Raw genomic sequence first — 22,922 nt, 5'->3', positions numbered from 1 at the left:
ATAGATACAACGATAATCTATGTACGTACCTAGTACTCCTCACAACTATGAAAAGAAAATACAGTAATAAAAAAATCAACGGGTATTTTTATATGGAGAAGAGAGAAAAAAAAGAACGTAGACAGCAGGGTTCGAACCTGCGCGGGCGAAGCCCAACAGATTTCAAGTCTGTCTCCTTAACCACTCGGACATATCGACTTTGATGTTACTTGGCTATCCAGTTAATTATTTGTATTATAGTATTATCTCCCTTTAAGAATTTTTTTTTTTCTAATTTAACTTAACATAATTATTTTTTTTCTAATTATTTGTATTATGATATATATCACTTGAATGTTGTGTTTTTAAACCTATCACGTGATAAGTTAAAACTAAAAAAGATATGAACAAAAAAGCAACCATCTTCTCTAAAACAGAATTAAAAGAAAAGGCTTCTCCTAAGTTTACGAGGCAACATTAGTAATTATAAGAAATCTTACTCATACATCCACCCACCTTTTCACGAAAATAGTAAGAAAGTAGGGTTTGAATTTATATGTTCTTGACTCTTAGACTGTTTCCGAAAAACCCTCGACTCAAGGATAAGCTATGATCTCCTTTCTTCAATTAATACAACACACCAAAATGTTTAGCAAATAAGTACTCAGAATACAGATAAACCAGTCTTCTAGAGGCAAAAATTCATCTTCATACATCCAAGCTTAACCTTTCAAATAAGTTATTGTGCTCTATAATAAATGAAACTCAGACATTGTGTGTTAAGAATAAAGAACATGGAAAAAATACATAGCTAAAGCACTACAATAACCATTATGATAAGCACCAGAAAGCAGCCTGCAGATAAATATCATCGACAGAAACTCAGCTATTGTTCTTCTTCCTTGCTTACCAAAAGTAAGGAAGTTGTTCGCAGGATTTCGCGTACCAGCAACTAAGCTAGGCCTTAAATAGTCTGGGCTAAAAGGACTCTCTACCGACGATGCCCTGAAGGTGGCCTTCTATTTCCTCCCCTCCTAAAAGCTGAGAACTGATTTCCTGAAGAATATGGTTGATATCCTGTACCATTTTGGTTCCGGGAGGCCCTTCCACCACCCTGTTGGTTATAGCTTTCAGCCCCGCGAGGTTCATAGCTCATGGAAACGTCATTTCCACTCTGCTGGTGGAAAATGGTAGTTGGTGGAACTGGTATTTGGCCCACGTGCTGAGGATGACTGGCGTACGAGGAATGACTGTGTGCACCATTTTGCTGCATTTTATATGTATGATGTCCATGACCACGATAATCTCTACTGTGGGTCTCATGATATGGGCGAGACTTACTACTATGGTCATTTGAACCTGATGATCTGGGGTAACGTCCAGGATCTTGAGCAGAATGGACGAAACTAGGCTGTATGTTTTCATGAGCATTGTTACTCGGGGTTTCAAAGGAAGGAACGGGAGGACCATATGCAGCACGACAGGACGCTGGTCGGGCGTGCATATAATTATCACGTCCTTGGCCATTATGTGGACGCCTGTGATCACCATTTCCACCCCTATCTTCTTTCTTCTGCAAACTATTCACCACCAATCTGCGTGCAGCTTCTCCAAGCTGAAAACCAGACATTGCACCACATTGGATGTTCCTATCAGACATTGCATCACGGTGGTGGTCCCTATCAGACATTGCACCACGGTGGCGGTTCCTGCAACGGTGCATAAAAGTTATGTATAACCTACATAACTAAGATTGACATTAACTACGTCATATTAATTAGCATGGTGTATACCGTCCATCTTCCCAAGGTTTCTTGTTAGATTGCTCATGCCATAGTACAGGATCAGGTTTCATATCACCTAATGTGACCATCTGCATTGAACCAGTATAGCATTGGTTAGAGAGGGATAAACGCGTGCAAAATGAAGATACTGAAAAGTTTAAAAACGCGCAAAAGTTTAGTGTAATGACACGTGAATAAAACATGAATATGATAAGTTGTCTCTTGTCCAAGCTGGCCAAGCATGGCCACATAACCACAACTAGTTTTTCATTTTATGCAGGTCATGAAAAGGCTACAATCAAATAGGTTATAATTTGTCAATAAGCAAAAATCACGGCTTCGAGGGAAATCTTATTTTCACATACTCAACAGAGGAAATTAAGAATAGCATTCTACTAAAAAATGAGGCAATCCCCCCTGGAAGTGGAAAGGTAGATCTGTTGCTTCCATAAAAAATTAAGACACCAGAACTAAATAGATTCATGGTATATGATCGGTTGGATTAAGTACCTTTTTGGGTAAAATAACCCCTTCCATTGGCCGAGGGATATGTTTATGAGTATCTGGAAGTCTGTATATTGCACATCTGAAATGCAAGAACAGGAAAGGCTGATCAGCAAAACATACACAGGTCAGTGATGGCAATTGATAAAGATATTGAATGTTCGGTTCTTACATGACTTGATTTTGTGTAATATTTTCCATCCCTTCAATGGGTGATTTAAAAATCGAAGGACAAGGATCCCCTCTGCAAAGGGATAGGTAGCCATTCATCCCACCACTGCATGTAAACCTAGAGAATCAGAAGAATCCAGCTAGGACTTCAAATATTGCGGTTACAGCACGTTTTAATCACAGACAAAGAAGAAGATACAGAACAATGTGAAGGGGAAGAAGATTTAGACCAACCAACTGATTTCATACATGATGAAGAAACATGACCCACTCAGAGAAATATTACACAAGTACTAAAAAGGAATTAGTAGGTGTTTGGGTTGACTTATTTTAAATGGGTTTTGGCTTTTAAGCTCTTTTATAGTTTCGGAAGTGTTTGGGGAACAAGAAAAGTGATTTTAAGCACTTCTTATGGGGTCCAAACTTGTGGTTTTTAGCTTTTAGCTTATAAGCCACTAAAAAAAGGTCAACCCAGACACCCCTAGTAAGAGGCCTTGGCTGAGTGCATGACTCACAAGTAAAGAATCGGACCACAAAGACAATCAGGAATAACTTTTAAAAAGTACTCAACAACACAAGTTTTGCAAAATGGAGTTCTGAGAAGACTGAAAATACCACTATTGCAATTCATGTATTTTCCTCCAACACCCACATAAGAGCACAGACTCTAGCAACAGAACTCAACATTCTTGTTTCACCGACTTTAAAAACACACCAGCAAGGAACATTTGAATTTAAGAATACCAACAATGGGGAACCAGAAAAAAGGATGAACCAAAATCAGTGTCAGTGGAGCTGAACAAAAAACTGAAATGACCGTTTTATCCAGACAAACAACCAAAAACACTAATTAATAGTGAGCTAATCATGCGATATGCTCCCCAACTTCAACAGTTATATCATTTTGGCTAAATGTCCTTGAACACCCAAATATACAAGTTTTAAAACAAAAACAAACAAATACACAAACAAAAGGGAAATAAAAAATAATAAGATATTCATTAGCAGATATTGATATAGGTGCAAACAAACCTAGCTATTGGGTCCAACCGCTCCTTGACTTCAAGACGTTCTCCGACTGTAAGATGCTTACAGCGTGCATCAAGAGCAAAAATGCATGGAGACAAAGGATTGGATAACGACACAAAAAGCATATCAAACATCACACTGTTTCTTCGTGATTCTTCTTCCTGTATGAAGATAACTACATTAGCAAATCAAAATCTTGTTAAGAGAGACAACTTACTGAATCAGAACCAATAGCCATCATACCGTCAAAGAATGTTCAATTTTTGCAACTTCTGTTAGGAGCCTTGCTTCTTCAATGAAAGGCAATTTTGCAATACCCTTGAATAAAGAAAGAAGTCAATACAAAATACGAAAAATTTAAGCTCTTAAAACAACTAAAATTGCTTAAGAAGTACCTGCCAAGAATAGCGCTTGCCATTCATATCCACCTCAAAATCTGCACAAGCATGATGTAACTTGAATTGAGAAGCACTAGGAAGAGGACAATAGTACCAACAGAGAAGAAATACATTATCGTGTACCATGGAGTATACTTACTGACGACACATCAATTATCAAAGAAAAAAGAGATCATACCGGTAGGATAAAAATCAAGAATGAGTGACTTTGGGTCTGTCATCAATTTCCTGTACTGCTCAGGCAGAGCATGAGCACTGCAAAAAAATTAGTCAACATTCTAAACATGACAATTAGTTTCTTTTTAATAAAAATATGTACGATAGGAGAGAGTAGAGACAAGTTGTTTAAAGACTGTTAAAGAAGAGAAATAAACCTGGCAGCAGGGAATACCCCCAACAACTGATTGAATGGCTTGAAAGGAGAACCTAGTTCAAATGTGATATTCATCTGCCCGAGATCCTTGAGATCAGAAGCAAATGGTGCATAATGATAGGGATAAAACCTGCAGAGGAACAACTCATGCAATGAAAGCCAAAGTGCCAAGATAACAAGTGTCTAAAATCAGAAGCAGAAGAAGAAGACTGTTCTACAGAAAAAATACAACATACCCAGTGAAATCCCACAAGTGGGGTCTGGAGAGGGTAGAGTATACCACAGACCTTACCCCTACCTCGTGTAGGTAGAGAGGTTGTTTCCAAAGGACCCTCGGTTCGAATACAGCACATCAAAGTAGCTATGTAACGGGATAATAAAATGAAGAAAACATAACAACTAATAAGGAAACAACAACAACAAACTTCATCAAAAAAAGGAAACAATAACAAAAAGAAATAGTGCAATAACCGAAACTCCATAAACAATAAATGATAATAGAAATCAAAAGCAAGACAGTACGAGAACAAGGCTAATACTACGACAGGCACCAAGTCTAAGCCAGTCGAAAAGCAAGACAATATTTCACTACCTACTAACCTTCTACCCTAATTTCAACCTCCACATCCTCTATTTTAAGGTCACGTCCACAAGTAAGCTGAAGTAGCATCATGTTCTATCTAATCTCCTCTTCCAATACTTCTTCGGTCTACCTCTACCTCTCCTTGTACCTACTATATCCAACCTCTCACACTTCCTCACAAGGGTATCTGCACAATTCTTTACATCTCTTTACATGTCCAAACCATCTCAACCTCGCTTCCCTCATCTTGTCCACAACGGAGGTCACTCCAACCTTGGCTCATATATCCTCATTCCTAACCTTATCAGTAATCACTCCTCTCAGCATACTCATTTCTACAACTTGCATCTTTTGAACATGAGATTTCTTGACTAGCCAACACTCCGCTCCATACAACAGAGTCAGTCTAACCACCACTATGTAAAACTTACCTTCAAGTTTAGGTGATACATTTTTGTCACACAACACTACGGAGGCAAGCCTCCACTTTATCCGCGCCACATCAATACGATGTGTGACATTATCGCTGATATCACCAATTCTCTGGATTTAAGACCCAAGATATTTGAAACGATCTCTCTCGGGGTAGACTATGTGTCAAGCCTCACTTCCATGCTTCATGTATTGCATCACTGAATTTACACTCCAAATATTTTGTTTTGGTCGTGCTCAACCTGAACCCTTTAGACTCAAGAGTTTGTCTTCACACCTCCAACATAGCATTAATGTTATTGTGTGTTTCATCAATCAGTACTATGTTATATGTGCAAATAACATGCACCATAACACTCTATCTTGAATATACCACGTCAATTCATCCATCACCAAGGCAAATAGGAATGGGCTAAATGTTGATTCCAAGTGCAATCCCATCTCAACTTGGAAGTGTTCCGAGTCTCCTCTCATTGTTCCATAGAAAAATGCAGCACAAGAATAGAATATGCATCGAAAGATTAAATTTCAAGCACAAATAAATGGGATCAATGTGTGCGATCATGTAAATGCATAACAGTGAAGGGCATCAACCATGTGGGGTTCTTGATTCTACGTACATTGTACACATGCAAGATATAGTGTATGCAAAGGGCAATGTATCCACACATTAAAGATGGCAAGAAAGAAATATAAGCAAAAAAACCTCCTGTATCATAAGGGAGAACTTACCACTGCCAGGAACAAACCCCTTCATAATAATAATGCATAACCCAGCATAGCCCTTCTGTATATTTTAGCACCTACACAGAAGACCAAATTTGTTGTAAGGTTCAAAGTTTCAACAAGGTTCATAAAACATACTAAGCCTCACTTAATGGCATAAAAAGCCCAAACATCCATCAAATGATCAGTTGTTTGCATTTGTGGCCTAAAAGGCTGAAGTTTGTAGTCATTTCAGATCTCCTATGCTATGGAGGAAATTTCTGTAATTGTAGTAATGGTAACATAAAAATGATTTGGAGTATCTTCTGAAATTTTTGTCCTTGGACTAATTTTCCATAAATCCTTTTTTTAATCAGACTAACATGCCAATCTTACTTCCTCGGTAAACCACAGTTATAAATGTATCACTTTGACCCACACTATCAGGGAAGTTTTTGAAAGCTGGAGCCACTGGAAAGTTGACAGCATCATCAAGAAAATTTGGAAGATGATACAAGCTGCCATCTATTGGACTATCTGGATTGAAAGGAATAGAAAATGTTTTAATGGTCTCTCAACTGGCCAACTATGCTCAAAAGCTAGAACAAACACACTTGTGCTCACTCTTCTGTAACTACCTTGCATTTTTTGTTTAACATGAATAGAATACATTTCATCTAAAAAAACTGACCCTCCTTTTTTCTTCTAATTTATCTTTATTTATTTTTTACACCATTTCTCTTCCCCTATTATTGCATTAGAAAAAAATCTGTAACTTCTCTCATCTTACGCATTTTCTCAAAATGTAAAATCTAAAATTAATTTCTTTTTAGAAAAAATTTCTTAATTGCTAGGATAAAATGCTGTGTAAATCAAACGCACATTAGTTAAATCACTTACGTGATGGTCTAATGGAGACAGACTTAATTATATAGGGAGAAGTCAGTCTGATTTTTTAATTAGCTGAAATTTATTTTATCCGTTTCTTGCTTTAGCAAACATCTAAAAACTATTTTCTAAACACAAATTTGAAAAAGCAGTCATCAAAATAAAAGCTGTTCTCCAGAAAGGAACTTCCAGAAAACATTACTAAAACACAATCAGAAAACATTCCCAACTAAATAATGCTATAGAAGAGAGTAAAATAGCCAAAAAAAAGTTGTGTGCATGGGAAGCTACTTCTTGATGCAGAATCACCAAGAATAGTTAACGGATAGATGAAAAATTGTAAATCTTCATCCACCTCAAAATTAAACATTAATCAGTAAGAAATTACCGAGGATCAGATAACTTACAACTTCTTTTCGTACTGCTTCCATTTCTTCAGGTGTTTTTGCAGAAAATTTTTCATCATAATACCTCTCTTTCCATCCGGGCACTCCCAGTTTGACCTACAAAAGACAAATGAGATAACAGTGTTGCAGAGAAAAAATGTATATAGTAGTTACTATCAAAGGAACGCATAAATTGATTGTGTCGAATGTGAAAAAAGTAAAATAGCCTGAGCTGCCAAAGATCTCAAAGAGAAAAAGCAACATCCACCAACGGGCTCTTTAGAAGTGGTGCTACTACAATTTAAAACCCAAAAGAAAACGGTGACAATCCGCAAAAACGATCCAAGGCATTGCCAAGGTAGACACAAACAGCCACGCACTCTAGGAATTCATCACCTTCTCAGAGAATTTCAAGGTAGCATGTCATCCAAAATCGATAAGCCAAAAATTTCATTCATTTTGCTTTCAGGAAATACTAATAGGTAGACCACTCAAGCGGATTTGGCATGCACCATCTAAAACTACCAATACAGTGTTTTTTAACCCTTTTTCCATCGGAGGATCAACTTCCGAAACAATTTTCGGAGACACTTTTTCCTCTTTTTGGTTTGGGGGAGGGGAGCCTACTTGGCAAGGAGGATCCATGATCCGATATTTTTTTTATCAGACTGAACCAGCCAACTGGCCATCTTCTGCTCATGGTTTTTAATAAAGTTAAGTCAACCACTGACGGTGATGAAAATGGATTAGAAGTAAGCATTCAAAACTACGCCTCAGACATCAGTCCCAAACGAGTTGAGGTCATAATAAAAATGTACATTATAGATTATCTTTTAAAATAAAACTGATAAAATTCACAAAAAGAAAAAAAAAGTTATAATTCTAAATTAATAGTAATAAAAATTGATTAGCATTTTTTGCTCAAGTCTTCTATTCCTTTGACTCTCTCAACAGCTGAGTCGAACAAAATTTATCATTGCCCAAAAGCCTACTGACACTAATCACTACGCAATTCAGGACAACTTCTTTCCACCAAACACTTCGATTAGATTCATCCCCTACCAATAATAGGGACCTGAACTTAGTCCCCAAGTTGAATCACTAGTTTTAATCTTGACATCCAAATGCACCAATTATATTGATCTATAATAATACTAAACATCACATTATTTCCCAAGACAATCACACCCACAACTTCCAAGGAGAGGCAGAAAATGTATTTTCGCACCTTGTCTTCTTCTGGATTCTCTGAATTGAAAGTATCATTCTTGTCTCGAAGCAACTTGTTTAGTTTTGTTTTCAATTCTTCCTTGTTTTCAGAAACCTGAATGCCATAGAAAAAAAGCAAAAGATAATTGTTTACGATACAAATAAGCAATACATGTTGTATGTCGATAACAAAGTGAATACAAAACTATCAACTTCTATAAACAAACCTAGACAATATAATTTCATGAGATACAACTAAATGATATGCAAAGCTAAACAATGGCTTTTCCATTCATGTTGTATGTCACTAAGAAAGTGAAGATAAAACTATCAACTCCTATAAGCAAAACTAGACAACTTAATTTCATGATATACAACTTAGCTCTAAAAGATGGCTGGAGTCGGAACACATAAAAAAACCTCTACTGATGCAAGAAAACATACTTCAGCTTCGACAATTGCAGCTCCTATTGTGGCCTCGGAACTCAAACGTGCTATCTTTCTGGCACGGTCGGCAGCCCTTTTCCTTTTGTTTTTTCGGGTACGGGCAGTCTGTTTATCATCAGAAGCGTCAGACTGTTCGGTCTTAATGTCAAGGATGGAAAGACTAGAGGTGGTCTGCCCAAGCTGATCAGGTCTACAAGATTTAGAAGCTCCTCCCTGCTGATAGGGAGAAGGTGAAGGACCTGAAGCAAGACGAGAACCATGGAATCGAGTAACTGGAACCAGAGATTCAGGTGCAACTTGAGGCGCAAAATCGTTTTTTCTTTTTGCCTCTCTTTTTGCCTGTCTTATTGCCATAGCTTTGTTACGCTCATTTCTTTCACATTGTTTCTGAATACACCACAAAATTAGTAGAGTGAAAATTCATTATGCATGAAATCAAGTACTAGATGGTGGTGAGCTAGATTCAAGAAAGTCACCTTTCCCCCAATGAAAGAAAGGCACAGTAAGAATGAATAATAATCTTTATCAAAAAGAAGAAAGAACAAATGAAGTACTTGCCAGTTTAACTGCAGAATAAATGTTAGAACATTGATGTTGTGTACTTATAGCATTAAAATCAAGTAATATAAGTAAAAGTAAGCAGATTTTATCATCTCTATTTTAGTGATATAAACTAAAAGTTAATTACGGCTGCCACTAAAACTGCTAATTGGATTTTTACCCCAAAAAACAGGACAATAAGATTCGCCAGCACTGTTCTTTTTTTTTTCATGTTTTCTTCTTCATTTGTGATGGACATGGCATTCATAGGAATCTTATATATTTATTTAAGATACTACTCATCTTTATTATCAGAAAAACAAGTCACTTGACACCAAAAAGAATCAGTAAAGCCACAATTTTCTTTTTATTCTTTTTTTTTCAAAAGGAAGGTGAAAACACAGTAAATTGTCAGACAAGTGCAGACCTTATGCATCTTAGATCTCTTTCGGAATATCTTATCTTCATATAATCCTACCGCCTGAATAAAAGATTCTACCCTGCCAAGGTTTGGCTGAAAAAAGAAGTAAAAGAGGCAAATCAATAGGTTAACTACAAATTACAAGAATATATAGGTAGAAGGCTATGACAGGCAAATACACGATTGAGTCATTGTCAAAGGAGTAACCAACTACCTTGCTTGCATCAGTCAGATACCCTCCCAAAGACCTAAACTCCTTCTTATAAACAGCCATCAACAAGTTTATCGCACCCTGATAAGGAAAAGGACAAAGATATTGATCATTAACGATTATCCTATAAAAATAAGTCAAACAAACTTGAATAACAATTTAGGAGCTTCTTGCAGTGAAAAAAAGTCAATCCACTTATAAACATAATAATCATATACCAAAAACACATTATCCGGAGATCAATCTTCAAAAAGACTAAACAACTCAATGATCCTACTGTTTTGAAGCATGTTGTAATTCGTCAAAAGACTGGGTCACTAAGTGCATCCAATATCCCTTCACAGTGGATCACAAACAAAGGGAGCTCAAGAACTCCATCTGGCTTGATGTATCTATCATAACACCAAGAAAAAGAAGAAACAAAAGTTTTATGTATTGCTGCTTTATATCGTGAGCTACCTCACCAAACCTTAAAAACATAATTATGTTGATTTCCATCCAAACACCCACATACTGCATCAAGGTGCAATAATCCAGAAGTTTCCCATGGTTCCGCCCAGTAGACAATCTCTCTGTGTATCAAAAAGTCCAAACATTGATTTAAGGATCTTTGAATAAATCCAATACAACAGAAGTAACACCTCTATATTTCAGTAACCACCTTGCAGCGTAACAACAGATGATTGACCAGCTCATTCCGGTCTTTACAAAACACAATCATATACATATTTTCATTCCTTTTATCTGTAATGGTCTCGAACGAGGATAGCTTCCTATGTCAGCGATAAACATTAATCTTGTAGGTGATTCGATTTTCCACATTGTTCTGCAAGCAACACTCATTTTATCATATGCTCTGTAAAGTGACTTGACCAAGGCACCAAGCAACTTCCTGAACACTTTAATTTTATATAAGAACATCAGGATTGTTTCATAAAATCGCCAGTCCCCATTGAACATTCTTGACAAAAATTGAATCTTTCCATCACCAAACCATTGCATTTTCTCTGAAATCTCAATTCCACACATAATCCTAATTGGTATAAACAGTATCTTGTTCAATTGCTTATCCCAGATTAGAAAACTGACTATCAAATATCTCTACAACCCTCCAGTGTGACCATCCACCAATCCATCCAATATCTATGGTTTCTTCCATTGTCCACCTTCAAGATAGTGTCTTGGAAGTTTTTTTTGGTAAGCTGAACACCAAGCAACATGGAGATTACCTTGGAAACTCCTACTTCCACAAACCACACATTTTGCTTTCTATGATCATGTACAATCCTTCTTCAGAAGCAAATCTCCAAAAGCAATTATCCAATGGAACTCATATGTTTCCTACTAGAAAGAAGGGAAGTATAATTGTCAGGTCGCTTGATATAACCAAACATTGCACCCGCAATACCTTATCATCGGGCTAATGTACCTTTGCCATTAGGTCGCCTGTCATAACCAAACATTGCGCCCACAATTACTTATCATTGGGCTAATGTACCTTTTCCATTAGCTAAATTGGAAGTTCCATTTAATACCATTCCATGGTAATCTCTCTCAATCAGACACACCTTCACTAGATGGAGACTGCAAAAGCATCATTATTTTTCCCACTCATATGCATGCAACACCATTTATTTATTTTTGAAATGGTAACTTTGTATATTTCTATATATTGACTAAAACATAAACAGTAAACATAGGTTGAACTCATCCCATAATTACAGGAAAAAAACTCTAGGAAACTGAAGCTATTCTAATCTCCTAGATGGAATCTAGTGAAACACCATTTAAAACAAGAAGTCTCTCTGCTAGTTTCTCATGAAACTGAAAAAGTTAAAACAACTTCTAATAATTAAAAAAAATTAATCTCGCCGTAAAGCAAACTTCCATCTGTTTTCATATTTTCACTTTAAGGGCATTAGATATATGAGCACTATGACATTATATTCTCCAGGGATTGCAGTATCTCTTAATTTTCCCCACAAAATGTTCTGCACTTGCACTTCTTCCCTCATATAAGATCAGTCCTTGTCCTTCCCCCAAATTAGTTTTTTACATATAAAATTCATTATTAGCTACAAAAAGCAGGCAACAGCTTAAGATACAAACTTCTTGAAGTCAAAGAAACATTGATCCTTAAATATCATGAAACCCGTCAAACCATGCCAAGTAATATAACAGTTTTATTTTAATACATAACTAGTAGAGAAGTTCAGTTAGGAGAAACATCAATCATAACAAATACATAAATGGATTCTCATTGAACACACACCTCGCGAATCTCAAGTGTGGGCATATGTGGTAGAAAATCATTGCCAACGAAGAAGCACATAAATATGAAGTCATCAACGATACGCTCCAAATCAATCACAAAGGGAGGATTGGGAATTCTCAAATCATATTCCAGATACTCCCGTAGAGTCCAGATGTTGAGGAACTGCAATGCACCAAATTGAGAAAAAAATTTGAAAACTTATATTGGGAAAACCACAAGCAATCGGGACAAAATATTTTTGGTAGACTGAAAAAGAAAATCTCAAATGTTACCTGGAAGGGTTTCTTTGCCACTACCTCGGCATCTCCTTTCTCATCAAACACCCCTGCTTTCCGCTTTGCCTTTCCATCGCAATTTGCAGCTAAATGACCCATTTGACCACAAAGGAAACATTTGTCCCGCTGGCCTGCAGTAAATACGACCTAAAGGTAGAAGCATTCAACAAGAATCAAGAAGCAAATTAAACATAGAAGTATATTCACAAAGTATATTTAAAATAATGCAAAAACGCACCATCACTACAAAATAATTAAGGCTAAAGTACCAAATCATTATTATTGTCTGATACACCTTTTAAGTCCTAGTGACATCTTTTGGGACAAGTATGTCCTAATTTTCCCAAGTAGCTATTTCATTACAAGTCTGAAATCCCTTTCATTTAATTATATTTTAATCTTTATCCTTGCTCAAGCTAATTCCATATAAAGAGTCTTATCCAAATTACTGTTTTTTTACATGAGCAATTAAATGGTTAGTATTAGGAGGATTTTATCTAGTTTTATAAAGAAATTCATTGTTGTTATCCAATTTTATCGTCAAAAAAATATAAACTACATAAATAAATATCAGTTCATAAAAACAATGTCCAACAATGACTATAGATTTAAAAAACATACAACATTTGCAGCAAATTATCTGTAAGGAATTGGTTGAAACAAAGTAATAACCTGTGGAGTCAGAAAATTTAAAAAAAAATATTTGCTACTTCAAAATAGCAAAGAAAGGTAAGTTTTAACTACATCAGGGTACGTTGATGCGGACATGTGGGCTTATGAGGAGTGATAAAATTATGAACGAAGATGCCTGGGACAATGTAGGAGTGGTTTTTGTTGTGGATAATATGACAGAAGCAATACCAGAATAGTCATATATGTGTAGAGGAGAGGAGCAGAGGGCCCAGTGAGGAGATGTGAGGCATTATGGGTGTAAGGAGAGGTAGAGGTACGCTGAAAAAGTACTGGGATTGGTGATTAGACAAGATATGGCACATTTCACGCTTACCGAGGACATGACCTTAAATAGGAGGGTATGGAGGTCGCGAATTAAAGTAGATGCTAATAGGTAGTTGAGCATTGTCTTGCTTTCCTGCAAAAAAGGATTGGTGGTAGTTTGGAGTCACTGACCTGTTTCTCCTTTGATAGCAGTAGTACCAGCAGTACTCACATAGTTCTTGCCTATCGACTTTTGTCACTATCTATTGTTTCTTGTGCTTTGGTTATCACATTATTTGTTGTTGTTATGATTCCTTTTCATAAATGTTATGTATTGCTTCCTCTAGTATTTGTTTTCTCTTCCTTTCTTTTGTATGTTCTTTGATATGCATTGCCTGAGTCGGGGGTCTTTTGGAAACAACTTCTCTACCTTCATGAGGTAGGGGTAAGGTCTGAGTACACTGTCCTCTTAAACCTCACTTGTGGATTACACTAGGTGTGTTGTTGTTATACCAATTGTAACATCACTTCCTTCCTTAAATGCTTAATTAGTAGTAGTAGTATTTAACAAACAAGTATTTTAAATCATAAACTAATATAGTATCTAATAGCCAATAGTTAAACAATAATAGAATTTAACGAAAATATACTAATATAGTGCTACTATGTTATCTCCCTTGCAAAGAAGGTGAAATAGTGAGTATTTTCTTAATTCGGCTTAATATAAGGCTTCTGCGAACAAAAAAAAGTCCCAACTTCTTCATAATTTTGCAAATTTTGAACAGACATAATCCCTTAGTAATGAGAAATATCCCTCCATATAATAAGGTTGAGCATTAACCTCTCTGAGTATGGAGAAGTGAACTTCATGAGTAGCCAAACCCAGCATAATTAGATCTGCATCCTGTGGTGCACCAAAGAGTATAATTGTAAGTTATCCGTCACAACATCCATGAAAATCAGGAAGAAGTTTCCCATCCAAAGATTTGCGAGTAATTCAAAGGGTAAGACGTACCAAACCATAAAGACAATGACGCATATTTGGATCATATCCAGAAAGATTCCGTTGTAGGCGGATATAGGACATAATTTTATGCTCACCTTCACCAGGGACATTTGCATCAGAAAGTATAACCTTCAAAACAATAGTTGAATAATAAATAAGCACATAAAATTCTTTAGTATCATAAAGAGGTACAGAAAAGAAAGCGACTGAACCAAACTACCAAACAGAACCAAATAATCTTAAATTTGAAAGAGCAAGAACTTTACAGGAACAGTACCTTAATCTTTTTCCATCCAGGATCATGGTTTAGTCTAAGATGAATATAGTATTGAAGAGCAATCGACAAAGTAGCCATGAATTGGGTTCCCGGAGTGATTACATTTGAATCAAAAATTTGGGAAGCCTGTTTAGGAGGAAGCTTCTTACCCTCCCTCTCAAATTCCTCACGCAACTTTTCCTCCTCGGCTGCCTAAAAAATGGATTCCATGAGATAGAACTTGAACAAAAATTCTTACTCACCATTAAAGAATATAAAGGGCATTTACCGCATCTGCTGCATCTTTTGCTGCTCTAAAACGTCTAGATCTTTGCTGGTTCATTTTTGCCCTTGGTGCAACACCATCTAGCAAATACATCCACAGTCAGTAATTAGCTCAGAAACCTTTTGTTTTTTATGAAGTAATTAGCTCAGAAACCTATCATCTTATTAAATATAAAAAATTTCGTACAGGAACTTGTTCAATGGGAAATCAAGAGACTAGAAAAAGAAAATCTGGGGCCCATAATTAAAATAAAATACAGGAGGGTAAAGGAGACATTAAGTATAATTGAATTTCTAAGGATTTTAGAAGTTGATAATTATGTATCGAGGGAAGTAAAATGTAGTTTTAGTCCCTCTATATGAGTCCAACTTTTCCCATTCATTTGACAAGATGAATCCAAAGTTTTCTTTTGAATTCCAAATCAATAACGAATCACCCCTTTCCCAGATACATCTGACCATACTCTCATTTTCTTTGAAATATAGAATACATACAATAATTGAAAGACAATTTGACATTGTCACCCACCAATAGCCATATATAGCAGCTTTCGAGGACGCACCATTGAGAAAAGCCTGTCTATGTAGTCAAACATGCAATTGAACACCTCATCGAATGTGGTTGGAGAAGGCTGCGTTAGAAAGCATCGGAAGTAATGTTATAGAGAATAGAAAAGATAGTATATATAACGAGATATGTAACAAATATATACCATGAACGAAGAATCTTTTTCAAACATGTATTCAACACAAACATAGGTCATCAACAAAAGAGCATAATGTTCTAACTATTTGTCCTAACTTCCCATTTTTACTATAGCAGAAAAGAGAGAGGGATTCAGGAAAGATTCCTGCAGCTCAAATAATGCAATCCAGGGGAAGCCAAAAGGCAAATAATAGCCAGACACTAAAGGAACCTAACTATGGGTTATGAAAAAAATTGGAATACAGTAATCATAACCAAATAAGCAGATAGTTTAGTACTTTATACAACTAAAAATAAGTAAAAAGAGGACAAACTTTCACCCAAAAGAAAAACTATCACATGCAACATTAATGCATTACAAAACTAAAATGATTCATAAATCATTTTCTATGTCATTTATCTTCTTTTTAAAACATTATTTATCCAAAATTCTACTATCCTTTATAGGCAAGAGGTCCACAAGGTTGTGTTTGTGACATCCTCTAGGTAGATCAACTTTTTTTTCTTTTTCTATGGGTCTTACTCCAAAAATATCAAGTTTTAGCGGCATTGACATTTAACATATAGGATACAGAAATGGAAGGATGCACTGAATATCCCAATTCTATAGGCTTTCTTCCTAAAGATCACGTTACGGAAATATTGATCAATACATAAGCGCACTTCTTGCAACACCAAATCGATTCTTTTATGTATAATCAAACTTCACCTCACCAAGATTAACATCTTGTTTAACTCTAAGGGGTCGTTGAGTATGATGAATAAGGGGAGTTAATCCCAGGATAAATTTTAAGTATCATTTATTTACTTGTTTGGTTGCAAAGTTTGGGATAACTTACCGCAGGAACATGAATTAGTACTGGGATAAGTTATCCCTCACATTGGGTGGTAGAGTAATCCCGGGATAACTTATCCCGAAATAAAATAGGTAAATGACAAATATATCTCATTAAACCATTTCTATACATCATTTTTCACATTAATGTGTAATAACATTATTTTTTAATACCATGTATAATAGTATTCACTACTACTATTTTTATGATAATTATTCATATTTTCTATTAAAAAATTACGCTATATAAATATAATTTTTATATATGAATTTATTTGTATGTTTATTTATATTTTGATTTCTCATAAATCTTCTTCTCTTTGACAAACTTAAGAGGGAAGTTTATTTTTAATTACATATGGTATTTATCATGGGAATACATAACAAAAAAATTAAGCTAAATAAAATAAAAGTTCTATTTTTAAAAATGAATAACTAAAGCTTGCAAAGAAAATATAAAAAATTAAATAAAGTGAAAGGTAATTTTGTAAACAAACAACTTGTTCTTAAAATTTATTAGTGTATATTATTTTGAATACAACAAACCAAACATTCAATAAGAAATAATCTCAGCACAACTTATCCCATCATAACTAATCCCAATATAACTTATCCCAACAATAACTTATCCCATCATAACTCATATTCAAACCAAACAACCCCTAAGTATCTGACTCAACAATAAGGGGCTCTTACACATAATTTTTAACAAACCCAGAGAGATTCACCAAAAGAGTTATCAGATTTCATAATCACAAAGTATATAATCAGTACTCAGCAGAACCAGATTTTAATGTCATTTAATTTCAAAAACCATTTTTATGTTGTTTAAGAATAAATATCAACACTGCCTGATTTTTCTTACAACTTGACCATAAAAATGCTCATGTTTTAGAGAGTTGTCAACAGTAATTAAATAAAATCACGCATCAAAGTAGCCACAAGCATATAAAAAGGCATGCATCACCTGTGACTTCTTCTTAAACATTACAATAGCACCAGCAGTGAAACTACTTAACTATGAATTGCCACAACACAGAAGTCTTGAATGCCCAGCAGGATTCAGCAATAATATAGAACAGGGAAGTCAGAGATTCATGACTTCTTTTACGACTGTGGTATCCGATTTAACTTGTGCTGCACCTTGATTAATTCAAAGGGGTACTATGTCCACCAAGGCTTGGACAGATAGGAAGAAATTGTCTAATATTTTTTGTCACTCTAGGAAATTGAACTTGAGACCTCATAGTTCTATCACTTCTTTGACCACTAGACCACACTTTCGATATTGCCGGAGTATCATGACTTGCAACAACATATTTGCCTTAGTCCTAAACAAGTTTGGCTCTATTAAATAAATCTTTACTTCTCCATTTAAGCTCGAGTCATGTCATCATCATACAAAATAAAATAAAAGTGAAAAATAAGTTAAATATGTATAAATAACAGTAACAATATTAGAAGTTCTCTGACAAGACTAAATCCTATTCCCAATAAGTAAATATCAACCGTATGTATCTTTTTCTTCTATCGAGTTCTATTTTTGAGTAAATTTGTGTTGATCCCAAAATAGTAGACTTTTCAAGACAACTTCCTCTAATGTGATCTTAGGTCTACCTTGAACCTTTTCAACACCTTCACTCACAATAGCTTTAACACCTACAAGCGATGCATTTGTAGGTCAAACCAGAAAATTCCCAAGTCATCTTTAAGTGACTTTCTATCATTTTATCCTTGATGCATGATAAATGCTCCTCCCAAGAGATGTGGATATTCGATCTTACCTAATCTTGTATGACTCTACATCCATTTTGGCATACCACAATTCTGCAATACTTATTTGGTGGATATGTTGGAATTTAGTGGCCCAACATTCATTGTCATATAATATTTGTTAAACTTATTGTTTTGTAGAATGTACATTTCACTTTGGTAGGCATTCTTCTATGACGTAACATCAAATAGCACCTCTCCACAACAAATCTTCAATCGTCTGATATAATTCTTTTTTTATGACAGGGAAAAACCCCTTATCCTATGCAATAGCTCGCAAACCACAAAGGAGAGGTAACTTGCACTAGGCAAGACTGGTGTGACAAACTCGACCAAGAAGGCAAACCCCTTGTTGCTAGCAAAAGTTTTCAACCTTGAGACGTCCAACATGGAAGTCTCAAGCTCAAACCACTGAATCACCCAAAAGGGTCGTCCAATATAATTATATAAATTAATTTTTCATCTATCATCTTATTCCTGTGAAACAATGACCCTCGATAACTAATTGTTAGTATTTTGGCACCACAATTTCATCTTGTCTCACCTCAACTTCACTCTTTACATGCTGACTAAACTTGCATAAATGTATTTATGCATACTTCTACTTATTCTAGAACTCCTTCTCTCTAAAGTGTTTCTCCATGGTTCAGGTGCATAGTTAACATCTTCACTTGTTTCGCCAATTAACACAATTCAGTTAAAAAATAATATACAACGTGGGAATCAGGTATTGTGTTTTATTAGCTCATCCATAACAAAGTTAATCCAATAAGACCTCAATGTTGATCCCTAGTTTAGATCCATTGTTATGGGGAACTCATTTGTATCTCCTACTGCCTTCTCACGCAAGTGACAGCTCCTTTATATATGTAGTTTTGGCATTTATAATTTGATATTAATTCCTCATTCCCCATCACTCACCAAAGGATCATGTATGAGTACTCATATCATATGCTTTCAATTACTTACCATATATAGATCTTTCTTCCTTATGCAGTTAATTACTACCAATCTTCTTAGTAAGAATGTCTCCTCCTTTGTAGAACTATCGAACATAAATCCAAATTAGTTCTCTGTCACTCTTATTGTATTCGTCAAGCTACACTCTATCACTATTTCTCAGAGTTATTGTATGCCTCATGAGTTGAATGACACGCTAGTTTGCATAAATTTGGATATCTCCTTTGTTACTATAAATTGGGATTAGTTTCTCTTTCTCCATTCGTCGAGAATTCTACCACTTCTTAGAGTAGTATTGACTAGCTTGATGAGCTATTCTATTCCAACCTCTCCAAGATGCTTTCAGACATGTATGGTGTACTATCTTGACCAAAAGTTTTTCCTCAAATACAGCCTAAGTTTACGAGTATAGCTAAAATTTCTATCGTGCAAAGACAAATTCATGACTTTCAGCATATTAAAATCAAAAACGACAATAAAAAGAGTACAATAATTGTTTACAACGATATAATCTGCAAAAAAAAGGATTATATTAAAGGGACATCACAATAATCATTAGATAACATTTTGCCCAAGAAAATTTTTAAAAAACAAAGCATTAGACTAAATAAGTAATCTAAGATGTTGATTTGACTATGAGCCAAATCATTGACATTTGAAAGAAAAATGCTAAATTACAGGTTGAAAAGCTAAAAAAATCTATCAAGGCATAAAATCAATAGTTTAACTAGCTGTAACTTGTGAAAGTTGTATAGAAACGAAATGGAATGTGTGCAACATAAATGGAAAGCTTAAACAGTACATTTCAGAATACACATATTCATGCTGAATTTTATATATGAACCGCCGCCAATTTAAAGATACAACACAACACAACACACAGTCAAATTAAAATAAAGATTCATTTAAAACACTAACATAACTCAGCAACCAATCATAGAGGACTAGAATTAACTAAAATTGAAAGGTAAAGGACTGGAATGCGTATGCAATCAAATAATAGCATTCATATCCAAATACAAGTTATCATATTCACTGTTGTTTGGATTACTACATTCCAACACACACAAATACATACTAAATTCATATAAAAAAACCACCATCGATTCAAAAATAAAACAGAGACACACAGTCAAATTCAAACAAAAATTCACTTAAACACACTCACACAACTCTCAGCAACCAACAATCATACAAGACTAAAATTAACTAAAATTCAAAGAAAGAGTATTGAATGCGTACTCAATCCAATAATACCATTCATATCCAAACACAAGTTATCATATACAATGTTGTTTAAATTAGTAAACTTCAGCGCACACAAATTCATACTCAATTCACACATGAACAGCTCACCAATTCAAAAATAAAATAAACAGAGTCAAAATTTGAATGAAAATTTACTTAAAACATCAAAAATTAACTAAAACTGAAAGGGATAGGATTCAAGTGCTTACTCGATCTTCGGGATGAAAACATGGATGAACAATACCATTCATATCCAAATACAAGTTATCATATTCGATATTGTTTGGATTGGGTTTACTCGTATCAAGTGGAAATTTAATTCCTTCAATAACAGGTGCTTCTTCTTCAATCACATCAACTATAACCATTGAATACTTCTCAGCTAACCATCGGTAAAATGCTGGAACTCCCATTGTAATTGAGCTTTTGAGCTATTGTCAATTGAACAAAAACAAAACCCTAACAATGGCTACTGTAAGAGAAACGGTTTAAGAGAGTATATGCTATAAGAACTAACAATGGCGGGCTCCGATTTTTAGAGTAAAAGAGGTTAGGGCACAGAAGGAAAGTGAAAGGACGATAATACCCTTTGGTTATATATATATTTAAAAAAGAAAAGGACAATACAAAATCTAAGAAAGATACTTTATTAAATTTTTTTCTTTTTAATTTTGACTTTTAGATGATATGTCTAAAACTATGGAAATTAAAATATTGAACTGGATAGAATGTCAAGTTAAAATCATATAAATAAATTGAAATTAAAAATGATATTTATTTCACTCTTAAAAATTTTTAAAAATTTCGACTCGTTCGTTTATCTTGTACTAACTTTAGTAAAATTCTTGAATTCCATTAATTGTTTCTTAGTTTTCGTAACTTATAAATTTTGAATAAGTTATTAATTTTTTTAATTTGGAACTCCAAAAAATATTTAAATTTCATAAGTGAATCTTAATTTTGGAACTTTTAACAAATGTTTGAATTAATGAATCATTTATTAGTTATGAATTTATAAAAAGTTGAATCTCATGTATTATATCTTGATTTTGAAAACTCCAACAAAAGTTTAAACCCCATAAATTTTTGGGTTTTATTTGTTAAACCTTCGAATTCCAACACAATTTGTTGTAGTCGTTTCATATTTTTATTGAAGATATTTTTTACCCAAAAAACTTTCATGTCAAAAAGAATAACTAAATGTTAGTATCTTTTACAATAATGCTAATATTATTTGATAAAAATGTCAAAAGTGGCTATATATTGAATTCCTCCAAAAGTGGCTAGAAGCCCAAATCATGTCTTGAGTTATTTGGTACTCCTACCTTTTACAATAATGCTAATATTATTTGATAAAAATGTCAAAAGTGGCTATTTATTAAATTCCTCCAAAAGTGGCTAGAAGCCCAAAACATGTCTTGAGTTATTTGGTACTTCTACTAGACAACCAAAAATTGGGCCTCAACTAGCATAGTCTACACGATTTCTGCAAATAATTTTATTTTTTAAAATTTACAATTTAGTGTTTGATATTCAAAATGAAGCTCGATTAAATACGAATTCGCATCGAGAAATTTCATATCGGAGGTATAGTGCTCTCTAAAAAAAGGTGACTTCGTATCCAAGAACGCTCAAACCCAAGACCTTTTGATTTAGGATGAAGGATCACAATACTTGTTGGTATGTCAAATAATATTGAGATTTGAGAACATAACATATTTCTTTAACAATTTATGCTAGTAAAATATATTCAATCTTTTAGAGCTAAATCACTCCTCAAATTCTTTTTACGTGACACTATAGTTGTTTAAATTAATTTGTACATATCTTGATTAATTTCACAGGCTACTTGTCAATTTTTACTAACTATTAGATAACCGTATATATCAAGGCGAGGGTATTTAAGAAGAAATCACATAATGTTTATATCTCTAATGATAGGATTTAAATCAGATCAATGTCTTATAATTTTCAACTCACTTTACTCTTAACTTATATCCTTGGATGTTTTACTACTTCTTTCTTAATATATATATAATTCTTTAGTTATTATATGACTTATAGTACTTTAATAGAATTTTCTTTAAAAAACTTAAATTAATTGTATTACAAGATCAATCTTTTCATATTATTTTGATATGTTTTATTTGAATCGAGAGTCTAGCAATAGTAATATATCTATCTTTTTAAGATAAAAATAATATTATATACAGATACCTTTTTAAAGTCAGCTTATGATTTATACTGAACATGTTATTATAAACTAACCGAACTTGAATCGGATAGTTTTTTTTGTTTTTTCACTAG

General features: G+C 34.4%; 1 protein-coding gene and 1 non-coding gene across 6 annotated transcripts; both read right to left on the bottom strand.

Moving 5' to 3' along the window:
* Positions 1-116: 116 nt before the first annotated feature.
* TRNAS-UGA (transfer RNA serine (anticodon UGA)) lies at positions 117-198 on the bottom strand. Its single transcript has one exon. It is a non-coding gene; the product is annotated as a tRNA-Ser (tRNA).
* A 377-nt stretch (positions 199-575) lies between these two features.
* Positions 576-21,185, bottom strand: LOC101248085 (5'-3' exoribonuclease 3-like). 5 transcript variants are annotated; one of them, XM_010316343.4, is made up of 23 exons: positions 20,825-21,185; positions 15,623-15,725; positions 15,098-15,174; positions 14,830-15,021; positions 14,562-14,681; positions 14,388-14,450; positions 12,608-12,757; positions 12,333-12,497; positions 10,064-10,141; positions 9,856-9,942; positions 8,886-9,275; positions 8,461-8,556; positions 7,254-7,349; positions 5,986-6,056; positions 4,240-4,368; positions 4,044-4,120; positions 3,863-3,903; positions 3,711-3,785; positions 3,471-3,628; positions 2,440-2,556; positions 2,274-2,349; positions 1,773-1,852; positions 576-1,688 (listed from the first exon to the last, which is right to left on the bottom strand). In XM_010316343.4, exons 1-23 carry the CDS (start codon positions 21,026-21,028, stop codon positions 971-973), a joined length of 3,363 nt encoding a protein of 1,120 aa, XP_010314645.1. In that variant the 5' UTR covers positions 21,029-21,185; the 3' UTR covers positions 576-970. The 5 variants fall into 5 exon arrangements, with proteins under 5 accessions (XP_010314645.1, XP_004252797.1, XP_019067056.1 ...); XM_004252749.5 differs by having other exon boundaries at positions 2,440-2,544; XM_019211511.3 differs by having other exon boundaries at positions 15,657-15,725; positions 20,825-21,137.
* Between the last annotated feature and the right edge of the window lie 1,737 nt (positions 21,186-22,922).

This window comes from Solanum lycopersicum, chromosome 12 (genome assembly GCF_036512215.1).
Source record: "Solanum lycopersicum chromosome 12, SLM_r2.1".
NCBI classification, from domain to species: Eukaryota; Viridiplantae; Streptophyta; class Magnoliopsida; order Solanales; family Solanaceae; genus Solanum; species Solanum lycopersicum.
This window is presented reverse-complemented; position numbering and strand designations above follow the sequence as displayed.

Bases quoted from the DNA above. Each gene is read 5' to 3' on its own strand.
- LOC101248085 (XM_010316343.4), bottom strand. From the start codon at position 21,028: ATGGGAGTTCCAGCATTTTACCGATGGTTAGCTGAGAAGTATTCAATG. The intron at 9,943-10,063 runs GTAGTTGGTTAC...TTCTTTTTTCAG, and splicing joins ATCTGACTGATGCAAGCAAG to CCAAACCTTGGCAGGGTAGA. The intron at 1,689-1,772 runs GTATACACCATG...GCACCGTTGCAG, and splicing joins AAACCTTGGGAAGATGGACG to GAACCGCCACCGTGGTGCAA.